This window comes from Salvia hispanica, chromosome 3 (genome assembly GCF_029641045.1).
Source record: "Salvia hispanica isolate PSC_SH4W2 chromosome 3, Shi_PSC_v1, whole genome shotgun sequence".
NCBI lineage: Eukaryota > Viridiplantae > Streptophyta > Magnoliopsida > Lamiales > Lamiaceae > Salvia > Salvia hispanica.
In genome coordinates this window covers 33942480-33955658 of record NC_142694.1, presented here as the reverse complement: position 1 = coordinate 33955658, position 13179 = coordinate 33942480, and the positions used below count along the sequence as shown (strand labels likewise).

Below are 13179 nucleotides of genomic sequence, written 5' to 3'. Positions count from 1 at the left end.
ATTCTAGCCCTCTTCCCAAATTTCAAAAGTAGGAAATATAACACCGTTTTAATTTGTCAGCAATTACTATTATTCGACAAAAGTATCTATGCTTATGACGACATCGCTTTTGCTTACGTCACACTGATTTTGTAACCGAACGATGCTGCTTTTTATGAAAAATAAATATTAAACTTTTGAAGGTCGCGATATGATAAATTTGAATCCAACAAATGCCATCACTCACACATAACACTGTTTTCTTCATTAATAATACTCTCATTTAAGTTGTTAGGGGAGACTTTCACGAACCATTCTCGGCTGTCACATCAGTTACGACTTTACCAACAAACTTCGAGTTAAGGTAAATACAAACAAATAGTAGAACCGACTAATTTTGAAAGTCGACGAGTGATCGAGAGTACGACAAAAAATTAGTAGGATGATTTTTTCGACAATTTGCCCTAAATAAATTAGTAACCTTTTTTCTTTAATGACTAATAATAATGGCAATAATTGCTACTATTATTAAATTCATCACTGAGACAAACTCCATTTCTATGCACTCTCTCTTTCTCTCTCTTCTCCATCTCTCTCTACGCGATCTCTTATGATAATCCGAGTTTCACACACACACAACCACGCACTTGAATTATTACGGCGTAGTTCTCAAGCATTCAGGCGCTAGGGATTTGTTTAAGCTCTCCGTACACCCATAATTTGGGATAGATTCTGCAGGATTTGAGTGAGCTGTTTGTTGGTTTGGTCGTGGGATGTGAGAGAGCTCCGAAGTTGGAGGTATGATCTTGAGTTATTTGCTGTGATTTTTCCAGTTTATGAGCTTAATTTTTTAGTAGTGTGGCGGCAATTTTGTGAGGTATGCTTAGATCTGTAGTGTGAAGCTCTGATTTTGGATATCGATTGCATTTTTGTTGCTGTTACTGGTGGTTTTGAGATCAGAGGCGTCGATTGATTATATTTTTGGCGGTAGATAGGAAAATTATTGGAAATTTTGGAGTTCTGTTTGTAGTTTGGGATGTGAGGATTCCTCGATTTTGGGTTAAATTAATGATTTTGCTAATTTTGACGAGTTTTGAGATTTTGAAATTTAGATGATTCTGTAAGGATGGGTTTCATTGTCAATGAGAAAACGTGCGGCTCGTTGAATTGCGTCCTGTAACTGCTTATCTTAACTAAAAATAAAATAAGAAAGGAAGAAAAGCAGAATTAGGATAATTAATGGGGTTTCTTGTGTGGATCTCTAGCTGTCTATTTATAGAAAGTGTTTCAAGGATAATGTTAATTAGGATTATGCTTTATGGCCAATTGTATTGTGGGATTGGTAATTATCTTTTGTTTTGGAGTGAATAAATTGATGCAAACAATAGATAGTTTTTATTGTGATTAATCGGTATACTTATTATTTAGGTGAAATTGGATGTATGTTCCTACTCTTTTTGTTAAAGGTTAGAGTCTGTAGTTCCTTAAATGCACGAGCGCGTTTGAAAGTTTCTGTTTGCAGAAAACATGCCTTCGTGGTGGGGAAAGTCGTCGTCAAAAGAAGCGAAAAAGAAAACAACCAAGGAAAGCTTTATCGACACATTTCATAAGAAGTTCAAGAGTCCTGAAAGTAAATCTTCTGGTAGATCAGCAGGGTCTAGAAGGCGTTCGAGCGACACTGGGTTGGAAAGAGGGTCTCAGTCACGTGCTCCGTCAAGGTCTCCATCACCTTCCAAGAATGTAGCACGATGTCAAAGTTTTGCGGAAAGGCCTCAATCACAGCCGCTTCCTGTGCCTGACCTCCGCTCAGCCAATGTCTGTCGTACTTATTCTGGAATAAGCGAAACAGCAAAGCCAAAAACAGAGAAGGTTTCTAAAGCATCATTGTTTCTGCCTCTGCCGAGGCCCGCATGCATCCGCCAGAGACTGGAACGTTCTGAATCGGATGCTGAGTTAGCAGTTGCTTCAGTCTGTAGTGAGTGTTCAAATGAGAGTGATGATCCAGTTGATTCACGTCAGCGAAGTCCTCTGGCAAATGACTATGATAATGGGTGTAGGACTGCTGCAGGCAGCCCCTCAAGGTTTGAAATTTATTTTCGAAGTGCATTTTCTCTTTTGGGTTTATTTATGTATAATATGTGATATCTATCTTACTAAATGAGGCATTCTTCTCCCTGTGTTTTCCATGTGAAGCCTTTCTCTTAAGGATCAACCTCCCGTTCCACCAATAATCTCAAAAGTCGCACCTGTTCCTGTAAACCTCTCCTCCAATAAACATTTGAACTCTTCACCTCCAAGAAGACGCCATTTGAATGGTCACATGGCAAATTTACAAGTCCCGCAGCATAGTGCCTTTTCCAGTGCTCCGGATAGCTCAAGGTCCAGTCCCTCTAGAAGTCCAATGAGAGCCTATGGTTATGAGCCAGTTACAAATACTGTTTATACAACCGGAAAGCCTTACACTGATTTTCCATTTCTTGGATCTGGTCAATGCTCTCCTGGGTCAGGCCAGACTTCTGGCCATAACTCAATGGGAGGCGATATGTCGGGGCAATTATTTTGGCAGCCTAGTCGAGGAAGCCCAGAATATTCTCCAAATCCTAGTCCTCGAATGACAAGTCCTGGCCCTAGTTCCCGAATCCATAGTGGTGCTGTGACACCACTTCATCCTAGAGCTGGAGGGGGACATTCTGAGTGTCAGACTAACTGGCCTGATGATACGAAACAACAAAGCCATCCTCTGCCACTTCCTCCCATATCAGTGTCCAATTCCTCACCCTTCTCTCATCAGAATTCAGCTGTGACGTCACCTTCTGTGCCGCGTAGTCCTGGCAGAGCAGAGAATCTACCAAGCCCTGGCTCACGTTGGAAGAAAGGGAAGTTGCTTGGTCGAGGCACATTTGGACATGTCTATGTTGGGTTTAACAGGTGTGGTAACCTGATCGCACATCCTATTTCCTTCCCTGAGTCCTCCTGTTTCTATTTTCTTGTGGAAGCTTTTGTTTTCTTTTTATTTCCTGAGTAATGGTTTTGATCTATTTGTTTTAGTGAAACTGGTGAAATGTGTGCCATGAAGGAGGTTACATTATTTTCTGATGATGCAAAATCGAAGGAAAGTGCAAAGCAGTTAGGACAGGTGAGTCTTTTTGGCCTTTGGATTTATTTAGAGGCGAGTTGAAGATTCTTACATATCTTTTATTTTGCCTACAGGAGATCACGCTGTTGAGTCGCTTGAGACATCCTAATATTGTGCAGTATTATGGATCTGAAACGGTCAGTTTAACTTTGGAAAAATATTGATGGTGTAAACTTTGATATTACTCATTGGCAACTATGGTTTCCAAATGCATTGGGTCTTTTATTGGCTTAGAAACCCGATAGTTACAGAAAGTTGCATGTATTATTAAATGGATGATTAGAAAATTTGTGGAAACGCCATAACTAAGTAGTCTCTTGTAGAACATGTAACTTCGTCTTCAATGGTGCACTGACCATTTTCCTTAATCTTTGGTTTATACTGAATTGATCTACCTTTAACAGGTTGGTGATAAATTATACATATATCTGGAATATGTATCTGGTGGTTCCATCCATAAGATTCTACAGGACTATGGAAAATTAGGAGAATCAGCCATCCGCAGTTACACTCAGCAAATTTTGTCAGGGCTTGCATATTTACATGCTAAAAACACCGTGCACAGGTGAAGTGGGTTTTTTTGTTTCGTCAATGTCCTGTCAGAATTTTCATGCAAATATATTTCACTAAACGTCATCATGTACACAACGCTTCGCATATAAGCAGGGACATAAAAGGAGCCAATATACTCGTGGACCCAAATGGCCGTGTTAAGCTGGCAGATTTTGGGATGGCGAAGCATGTAAGCTTGTACTTTTCTAGCTAACTTAGTCAAATTTTTAATAATCCAAAAAACTTGTGGAAGAGAAACTATTATAGAAATGACTGGTTAGGTTTAATCAAGTAATGTGACTACTGAGAAGCCTTCAAATCAATTTTGTTCAAATCTGGAATAATAGCTTAATGCTTATATAGGGTCAGGATCCTTCTGGCTTTAATTCTATTGGCCCATGCAAATTTTTGTTTTATTGGTTTAGTATTGTATTTACACTATTGCTGTTGTACAGATTACCGGGCATTCTTGTCCCTTATCGTTCAAGGGTAGTCCTTACTGGATGGCGCCCGAGGTTAGTCAATTCTGCTATTTTCTTGACTCCTGATTCCTTTCTTTTACAGCAAAACTATGTTAACTTCCTGCTGCTCACTTAGGTTATTAGGAATTCAAATGGGTGTAGCCTAGCTGTTGATATATGGAGTCTTGGATGCACTGTCATAGAAATGGCGACGTCAAAACCACCTTGGTCCCAGTATGAAGGGGTCAGTACTTTGAGCTCTGTGGTTGAAGATTTGATGTTCAGTATATTGATGGGTTTATATTGATGGTTTATCTGACTTTTTCACTTTGGTCTGGAAGGTCGCAGCTATGTTCAAGATTGGAAATAGCAAGGAACTTCCAACAATTCCAGATTACCTCTCAGATGAAGGGAAAGACTTTGTGAGGCTATGCTTGCAGCGGGTTCCACAGAATCGTCCTTCAGCTGCTCAGCTTTTGGAGCATGCTTTTGTGAAAAATGTTGTGCCTCTGGAGAAACAAATACCTAGTCCAACCTCCTCAGATCATCCTTCAGTGACAAATGCTTCAAAATCTATGGTATTGCTCCTTAATATTTTGGCTTCCTGACCCAACTAAGATTTTTAAATGCAATTTTTTATCATCTTTTGTAAGGGAAGTTGTGTTTGCATCTTATGTTTTGGTCTTAATTGAAAAAGTCTTCATCTATGCCGCTAAAGGTCCCCAAAATTTATTGTCTGAACTCTGAAGCTGCCGTAGCCTCGTCGATTGATGACAAATGTGGTTTCTGTAATCCATGATATTTTTTGTATTAGTTATACATAAACATCTCATGATTGAAAAAAAGCAGAACTTTATTTGGTTTAAGTTAACTGTGACTAGCATATTGTCCTCATGCTTGAGGCAGAGTTCTTCTACTTTCATCTTTGGAGTCTTGATTGCTAATCTATGGAAGCGAATGGCTTCGTGATCTTCAAAAACCCTATGGGACATTGATCTAAAAGTAACTTACCAAGTTTTTTGGTTTGAGAATCCCAATCTGAACCATCCTTTATAACCCAAGGAAACTCTTCAGTCCTCACTGATAAGAAGATATCGTAGAAAGTTTTGTATTGGAGCTTTAATTTACACCACTATAGAAGTGCTTGCATTCTTACATATTCTTGTGTATTTTTTAATTATATATTCTCTGCATTTCTTTATAGGGCATCGGTAACGCAAGAGTTCATCAGCAACTGGATACAGAGAGACTTGCTATCCATTCATCTAGAATATCAAAATCTAATTTTCAATCTAGGTCTGCTCTCTCTCTCTCTCTCTCTGTGTGTGTGTGTATGTGTGTGTGTGTACGCATGTATGCATGTATGCACCTTCTCCTGATTTCTCCCTTAGTATAGTTTGGCTACTCATTATACTACTTGTTTCGTCCGTGTAAAAGTAGGACGTGAACAATCTTCTCACCTGATAGTTCATATGTTGATTAATATGAAAAATGGTTTAGTATTATGGTGTTGGACTTAATTTTATTTTCCTTCGCTTTCCAGTGAGATGTACATATCAAGGAACATATCATGTCCGGTCTCTCCAATCGGAAGTCCTCTTCTGTATCCAAGGTCGCCCCAGCACTTAAGTGGAAGAATGTCTCCTTCACCTATATCAAGCCCCCGCACGACATCTGGTTCATCCACGCCTCTTACTGGTGGCATCGGTGCCATCCCGTTCCACAATCAGCCTATGTTATCATCGCAAGAGGGTTATGGGACCGGGAACTTGCACTTGCGCCCACCCAGCCACTCTTACTGGGATCCCGACATTCTTCGAGGGGCACAGCCAGGAAATCATGCCTTCCGGGAACTGACATCCTACGATAATGACGCTCTCGGAAAGCAATTCGTAAGGACTGCAAACGGAGATCTTTACGATAAACAGTCGGTGCTGGCTGATCGCGTGTCTCAGCAACTGCTCAGAGATCCCGCCAAGCTGAACCAGTCATTTGATCTCTCCCCTTCACCTCCATTCCCGTGCCAGCGTACAACCTGAGTATAGCCTTGTTCGTTGTCGACATAATTAGGAATTTTGGTGGTTGAGCAGTCACTATTTTTTGGCACACTCCACAACCAACCATCACCATTGTTTTATTTGTTGAGATGCTATTTGAACAGCAGGGATGAAGAAGATCTTGCTTTTTGCAGCACTACCCTGCCTTCGCACCATGTCTGGTGCACGATGAACGCAGCTTCTAGAACGTTCTTTTCCTAATATGAAAAATCTGACTGGTCCTAGCTCTAGCTAGTGAGAGGTTGATTGACCTTGGTGATTACAGCTTCCATTGTATAGTCATTGTTGAATCTTTGATATATGAGGAAATCAAAATGTATATTTACATTATTGAATAGAAAGAGGGTAGAAATCATCACCCCTGAGGTTAATTGATAGCTGTAGAACTATTACTATTACTGTATGCGAACTGTTACTGCACTAAGTGAAAAATGGAGATAACAAATCCACATTTGCATCAACTCTCTGTTTGTGTGTGTGTCTATTTATTGATGAGATTAGTGGTGAAATCCCAAAGTTTAGCAGCCAAATCTTTGTCAGTAGCTTTGTGATCTGGTTTGCTCAAATTGTTGTTAGAAAAGTATTGACCACTAATTCCTTTGAGGTGTGGATGCAGAGCCAGATAACATGTAGTTGAAGCCCCCTTCATAGTTAAACAACATAAATCAGTAACAATTCATCACAACTTCTGTTAACTTTTTTTGATTACTGTAAATGTAGATGGAGCTTACCTGTTCAACATTCTTGAGCACGAATCGGCCAACACTGCTCATGAAACCTGAATAATCAGAGACGAGGAAACCATTATTTACAATGACGATATGAAATTTCAAGACGGAGACACTGGAAATTCCGAGCTGTCACCTTCGAAAATGCCAAAATGCCGGAAAAGATTGGTGGTGATAATTCCCGGATGGAGCGAATTCGCAGTTATGTCAGCACCCTCTTCCTGTTTCAAGACTCTGTTAGTGTTAGTGATGGGAGAAAAACATGCTTGCAAGCTACCTTTAACCGTCTAGCCAGCTCATTCGCGTGCAGTATGTTAGCGAGTTTTGACTGGCCATACGCGAAAACCTTGGAATAACTGCATACATCAGAAGATGAAGAATCAATGCAATCTACACATTTGAATAACTATCTTTGGCAGACCTTTTTTCGTCACTGAGTTTATGAAACCGGATTCCTTCTCTGTAGGTAACGCGATGAGCTATTGAGGAGACGTTCACGATCCTCCCCTCCCTCTTCGTGTCGCGAGCTGTCTTCTTCATAGTCTCCAGTAACAAGTGAGTTAGCAGGAAATGGCCTGCAAACAACCATTTATATATGCAAATGCATGAAATAATTAAGAGGCAGAAATCATTCACACCAAATACCTAAGTAGTTTGTAGCAAACTGCAGCTCTATCTTGTCTGCAGACAGCGCGAAAGGCGGCGTCATTACACCAGCATTGTTACTGACAGTAGAGAAGAAAAACACCAAACCAACATCATTCTTGAAATTTTATACTACATTGTTTATATGAATCTATGATAGATGTTGCTTACATCAAAATGTTCAAAGGTAGCCCAGAAGATGTGAACTCGGATGCAAAACTTCGAACGGATTCCATGGAACTGAGATCTAACCGAATGGCATCAACCTTGGCAGATGGATTATCTTTCATGATCACTTGTCTTGCTCTCTCTCCAGCAGGCATGTCTCTGATTCCCATCACGACATGAACACCGCGCTTTGCTAGAACGCGCGTTGTCTCTAATCCTATTCCACTTGAAGCCCCTGCACTTGTCACAATAGCAACATTCTTGATATGATTATTACTATTACAAATCAAAATCTGTAATTTGATTACGAATGAATATGAAAAAGGGACTAGTCTACGCATGTATATATCTAGCTTCACAAAGTCTTCACTTCTAAAGGCAAAATGTGTGATTTTATCATATAGTTTTAACATAAAATTGGATATATCCAAATGAAAAGGCTAGAATTACAGAAACTATTTTGATAAAAGAACTCAAAAAAAGCTCGAGATTTATGACAAAGGGCGATAAACAATGCGAGAAAACAGACCTGTGACAATAGCAGTGAGGCCAGAGGCATCAATCCCTTTGGTTACTTCTTCAGCTGTGGAAGCTGAAGAAAATCCAGAAGGTCCATTTCTCATGAACAACCACATCTCTTTACAATTAATCTCACTATATTTTTTTTCTTCTCTAATATTAATTAGATGAAGTCTACTTCATCTAATTAATGAAAAAAATTGCTAAGTTGGGTTGCATGGAATAGGGATACATGCCCACAGCCTACACCTTAGCCTTCTTTTTCTAAATACACGGCATTATGTAATTATTACTCATGTATTTTTATAATGGTATAGAGGATTAACCCGTTATTATAATTAAATCATTAGTTTTATTTCAATTTTATTGGTGATATAATCTTATTATTAACAAACCTTGTGACATATATATGCCATGTTATAGTTATACGACTACAAAAGCTATTTATATACTGTATATAAAAAAAACCTATTGTTACTTTCAATTACCATTTATACGTATAAATAAAGATGATATTATTTTATACTTCTAAAATTAATAGTTTTGCGTAGTGAGAATAGTCTCGACTCAAGTCGTCTCCTCATTTATTATAATTAAATGACCTATTACCACAGGGATAATAAGCTGAAATTGTACAGCTAGTAATTTAAAAGATTAATAATTAGTTTACGTAATTGAAAATTAGATATAGCTTCTAAAATGTTTTTAAAATAAGTAATTCGAGATTCTATTAACTTAGTAGTACAATAAAATCAGTTCTTCGATTTTTTGGGTGTGAGTTCGGTGTAGAGATTTAGACATTCATCTTAGTAGTAGTATATTGAAACTCAGAATTATTTGATAACTTGTGATTCATTTTGAATAGTTTCCATATGTAACAATTTTGATGTCGGAAATTCCAAATAATAGACTTCAAAAGTTTTTGATCAATTTGAAATTTAAACTATGGAGGAATTAATCTTATGATGATCTACTATGTTTTTATTCATAACAAACATGTTAGCCAGCAAAAAGTTTGTAAATTACGTAAACAACTATGCAGAAAAGGCAGATTCATGAATACAAATTTTAAAGAAGAGTAGAAGGGATCTGTGTGATAGCTGCGGGTGAACAGAAGACGAAAGGAGATACAAGCAATCGAAACTAGCACGCGTTGCAACTCTTCCTACACGTCCCACAGTAGTCAGGAGAACCAACCATGAAAACAGAATTTTTGAGGCACTCACCCATGGCAGCCCAGCCAGGACAGTTTTCATCCTCATCGCTGCAATCAGCATCGTCCAATTTGGGCAGATTCATCCCAGTGCTTATGCTTTCCAGATAAAAGAATTTGGTGGCGAACCACAAATCACCCTTGGGGATAGGACATCGAGCGTGGTGACTACTCCTATCGGGAGTTGCATCGAGGTGTAGATTGAAGAACACAACAGCATTTCCCCTAGTAGGTCTTGAGATGTGGCTATTCTTTGTGCAGTCAGACCATATGTCATTCTGCATAGAGTTCAAGTTGAGATTTAAAGTTCACCATAACCGTAATTGGAATAAGATGGTTAGTTTGTCTCTTGTACCTTTGACTGAGGGAAAAGTAATTGTCCTCCCTGACTGACATTTGAAAGATAAAAAATAACTGTTGCGAGTAAAGGTTGTCCGACTTGCTCCACGGATTCAGTATCAAAATAATGATGATCTTGTTTAGATGTTTCTGGACCAATGTGCAGAACTGACAAAGATTTGCTGTTCTCTGCAAGACAAAAATTTACATAAAGATACAACAGCTATAAATTGGATAATGAAGCTAAAGTGTAGCAATCAACGACGAGTATACTTTTAGGAAGGAAAGTCCAAGCAGAAATTTTTTCCTCAATCCTTCTAGCAATTTCATCCTGTAGTTCATACACATTAGAAGCACAAATTCAGATTTCCAACCAAATAATTATAATGAATTTCATAATTCAAATAAACTATAGCATATAAAAGAAGGGTAATGGCAGAGTTGTCCTTTGCACCAAGAATTGTCCAATACAAACTTAGGCAAAACAAGTTTTTCCGAGGGTGTTGTGATTCAGACATTGGTTGCATTTACTGACTCAAATGATATGATTCAAACTCATGCAATCACGTGAGGGTATCTAGCAGAGAAGTCAAGATCATAATCAAAGTCAGAAGGTATAATCAAAAGATGTACTTACATCTGCATCAACAGAGATGCCAGGATCCTCTCGTATATCATTCATGTTAGAAACTGGCAAATCGTTGCCTCCCATGGTACGCCGACCCTATATACCCAAAACAGAGTTTGAAAACAACATTGAAAGGAAAGAATGAGGTCCGATACATGTGAAAGAGAAGAAAAAAGTACCCAAGATATCAGGTAATCACACTCCTCCTCTGATAGAAAGCCTCTATACAAGAAGACCCTGTGCCCCGAGGATAATGTTATCCAATCCATTGCAATCTCAATGTTCAATAGCAATCAGAATAATCATGCCTCTAGATTCAGACACAATCTACATTTTCTAAGGATTATATTAGCTATGTAACAAAATGCTCCTAAACACTAGTGTTCATAGTAATTACTTTTCAGTGGCCACATAGGTATAAAACAGTTATTAGGTCTTGGGATTACCTGACCTTGGTTGCCAGGACAGCTGAATGACTTGCGATGGATCAATACTATTAGGCGGCACTTGATGCTCCAGTTGAATAATCCGGTTCTGAGTCATTTCTTTTGTTTGCAGTCCTCTTCGGCTACTGAAATTTCACATGAAATTTACTCTTTATACAAAGCACAATTTATGCTGTGCTTTTAATACACAAACTTGCAGTTTACAGAATTACAGTTGGCGTTCATGGTTAAAACATAATGCTAAAACATAGATGTGAACAGTCCATACACTAGGAGAGGAGATGTGAATATAGAAGTCAATATGCTGAAAAAGTCAGAAGGAGAAGGGTAAACACAAATAAACTCTACAACCATAGGAAATGTAGAAGTGCATATGGTTTTCCAGCCAATGCAATGCATACTAGATGCTTCTGAAATAAGGGAAATCATTTGGAACATTTTTAGTACTATTAGCAAACAAATCACACTGTAACCGCATAGGAGTATAGCACAACCAAGAACCACAACCGCAATGCACCAAACCAAGAGTATAGATGCCTTCAAACTAAGAGATGAGCGAAGAGTCCATAGACAAGGAGGGCAGATGACAATCTAGAAGTAAATACAGAAGGAGAAGGGTAAAAAACACAAAATAAAAAAACTCTACAACCATAGGAAATGTAGAGATGCATATGGTTTATAGCCAATGCAATGCATACTACTACATGGTTGTTGAACAAGAGAAATCATTCGGAACAACTTTAGTATTAGCATACAAATCACCCTATAACCGCATTGCACAAACCAAGAACCACAACCGCAATGTTTATCTAGACCACTGGACTATAACCTAAATTAGTCCAGAGCTCTATCAAATTCAGATCGAATGTATAAATCACAAGTTCATATTCAAGATGGAAACATTATCTAACGCAAGCGTGTAACATCTAGCTAATTATTTCAAGTTCAACGAAATAAAATACTACGTATCTTTTATTACGATAATCCAATGAAGACATAAATCCTCGGTGAAAATTCACCAGTGAGGAACCATGGGGTGCAATCATGAAATTCCGATTAAATTAGTATGAACAGTGTTTCAAAAAAGGGAAATTCAGACTGCGAATCGATCTATAAGTTAGCCGAGTGGCAAAAGTGATAATAATGCCAATTAAATCGAGAAGAAAAAAAATAAAAATTCTCTTACTGCAATGCGGAAGAGCCACCGAAGGTCACTGCTAGCAACAAGAAATGGATAATTGAGAGATCGGTCGCCATTGATGATGGTTTGTACCTGAATATTGAGCTTCGAAGCAGACGAGTGATTGAATTGAATAATTGATTTATCTGTGAAAGCGCGGGACCGAATGATTCCATTTCCATCCTCTTTAACCAAAGTCGTGCCAATAAAAAAAGCGTTTTTAGTGATTATACGAGTGTAACTTTAATTTCAGTTACTATCTCAGAAAATATAGTACGAGTAATTTTTTTAGAAACCATAGACCTTCAAATTCAGATTACCCCCTCAACAATGTTTTAAAAATTATTTAAGCTTTCATACTTGATACTTCACACTTATCAATTTAATTTTTATATTTCTTTTAGAGCATCCGCAATGGTGCTTAGGCCAGCAATAGGCCAGCCATTCTCTTCCCTGCCACATCAGCAACACTAAAAAATCTACCAGCCACATCAAATTTAGGCTAGTCATAGGCTAGCCGCAATAAAAATAATTCAAAATATACTACATTTACGGAATTAAAATTACGATTAAAATACGGAATTAAATTTACGAGACATATACGGGAAAATTCATTAATTTTATTTAAATAAAAAAAAAGTACATTAACTAAAAATCATAAAAATAACATAATAAAAAAAATCCGGGCTTCCACACACGAGCCACCTTGAATCTGTTTTAGGTCTTAATTTTGTATTGGGCTAGTTGTTGTTGTCCATCGCTAGATGTTGCTCTTGTACAGAAATTTAGAGATAGAGAAAATCGCGTTTATATAGTTTTTCAAAAATTTAAAAAAAGAATTAAAAAAAAAACAAAATTCGGCGCTGGCCGATCGGGCAGCCACAATGGCGGCCAACGCATCGGCCAGCCCACGCCGATCGGCTCGCTGATTTCGCGCTGGCCGACTCCAATGGTTCGGCTAGCCGATCGGCCAGCGCGACGAATCGGCTAGCTGGTCGCTAGCCGTCCATTGCGGATGCTCTTACATTCTATCTTTTGGCTAACAATTTTATTTAATACTTTGCATTATACTATAAAATTTGAAAAATCTCTTTAGAAGATATAAATTTTAAAAATAATTTGAGAGTC

The 13179-nt window shown here is 38.2% G+C and overlaps 3 protein-coding genes across 4 annotated transcripts; 1 reads left to right on the top strand and 2 right to left on the bottom strand.

Moving 5' to 3' along the window:
- The first annotated feature begins 527 nt into the window (after nt 1–527).
- LOC125215848 (mitogen-activated protein kinase kinase kinase YODA-like) lies at nt 528–6646 on the top strand. 2 transcript variants are annotated; one of them, XM_089068059.1, is made up of 12 exons: nt 528–777; nt 1502–2060; nt 2173–2907; nt 3028–3115; nt 3190–3252; nt 3520–3680; nt 3782–3857; nt 4123–4182; nt 4265–4372; nt 4470–4706; nt 5333–5424; nt 5672–6646. In XM_089068059.1, the coding sequence occupies exons 2-12, from the start codon at nt 1507–1509 to the stop codon at nt 6165–6167; spliced, it is 2670 nt and encodes an 889-aa protein (XP_088924185.1). In that variant the 5' UTR covers nt 528–777; nt 1502–1506; the 3' UTR covers nt 6168–6646. The 2 variants fall into 2 exon arrangements, with proteins under 2 accessions (XP_088924185.1, XP_088924186.1); XM_089068060.1 differs by having other exon boundaries at nt 1489–2060.
- Nucleotides 6457–8399, bottom strand: LOC125215846 (short-chain dehydrogenase TIC 32, chloroplastic-like). The gene is made up of 8 exons (XM_048117412.2): nt 8256–8399; nt 7730–7961; nt 7559–7638; nt 7335–7488; nt 7191–7269; nt 7050–7134; nt 6917–6963; nt 6457–6828 (listed from the first exon to the last, which is right to left on the bottom strand). The coding sequence occupies exons 1-8, from the start codon at nt 8359–8361 to the stop codon at nt 6667–6669; spliced, it is 945 nt and encodes a 314-aa protein (XP_047973369.1). The 5' UTR covers nt 8362–8399; the 3' UTR covers nt 6457–6666.
- Nucleotides 8400–9259: 860 nt separating this feature from the next.
- On the bottom strand, nt 9260–12194 carry LOC125216106 (Oxoglutarate/iron-dependent oxygenase). Its single transcript, XM_048117731.2, has 7 exons — nt 12058–12194; nt 10877–10996; nt 10605–10662; nt 10435–10521; nt 10071–10128; nt 9814–9986; nt 9260–9736 (listed from the first exon to the last, which is right to left on the bottom strand). The coding sequence occupies exons 1-7, from the start codon at nt 12126–12128 to the stop codon at nt 9389–9391; spliced, it is 915 nt and encodes a 304-aa protein (XP_047973688.1). The 5' UTR covers nt 12129–12194; the 3' UTR covers nt 9260–9388.
- Nucleotides 12195–13179: the final 985 nt, after the last annotated feature.

Bases quoted from the DNA above. Each gene is read 5' to 3' on its own strand.
- LOC125216106 (XM_048117731.2), bottom strand. From the start codon at position 12,128: ATGGCGACCGATCTCTCAATTATCCATTTCTTGTTGCTAGCAGTGACC. The intron at 10,522-10,604 runs GTACTTTTTTCT...TTGGGTATATAG, and splicing joins GTGATTACCTGATATCTTGG to GGTCGGCGTACCATGGGAGG. The intron at 9,987-10,070 runs GTATACTCGTCG...TTTGTCTTGCAG, and splicing joins TTGGACTTTCCTTCCTAAAA to AGAACAGCAAATCTTTGTCA.
- LOC125215848 (XM_089068059.1), top strand. From the start codon at position 1,507: ATGCCTTCGTGGTGGGGAAAGTCGTCGTCAAAAGAAGCGAAAAAGAAA. The intron at 4,183-4,264 runs GTTAGTCAATTC...CTGCTCACTTAG, and splicing joins CTTACTGGATGGCGCCCGAG to GTTATTAGGAATTCAAATGG. The intron at 4,707-5,332 runs GTATTGCTCCTT...ATTTCTTTATAG, and splicing joins CAAATGCTTCAAAATCTATG to GGCATCGGTAACGCAAGAGT.
- LOC125215846 (XM_048117412.2), bottom strand. From the start codon at position 8,361: ATGTGGTTGTTCATGAGAAATGGACCTTCTGGATTTTCTTCAGCTTCC. The intron at 7,639-7,729 runs GTAAGCAACATC...CTCTACTGTCAG, and splicing joins CTACCTTTGAACATTTTGAT to TAACAATGCTGGTGTAATGA. The intron at 7,270-7,334 runs GTCTGCCAAAGA...TGATGTATGCAG, and splicing joins AAACTCAGTGACGAAAAAAG to TTATTCCAAGGTTTTCGCGT.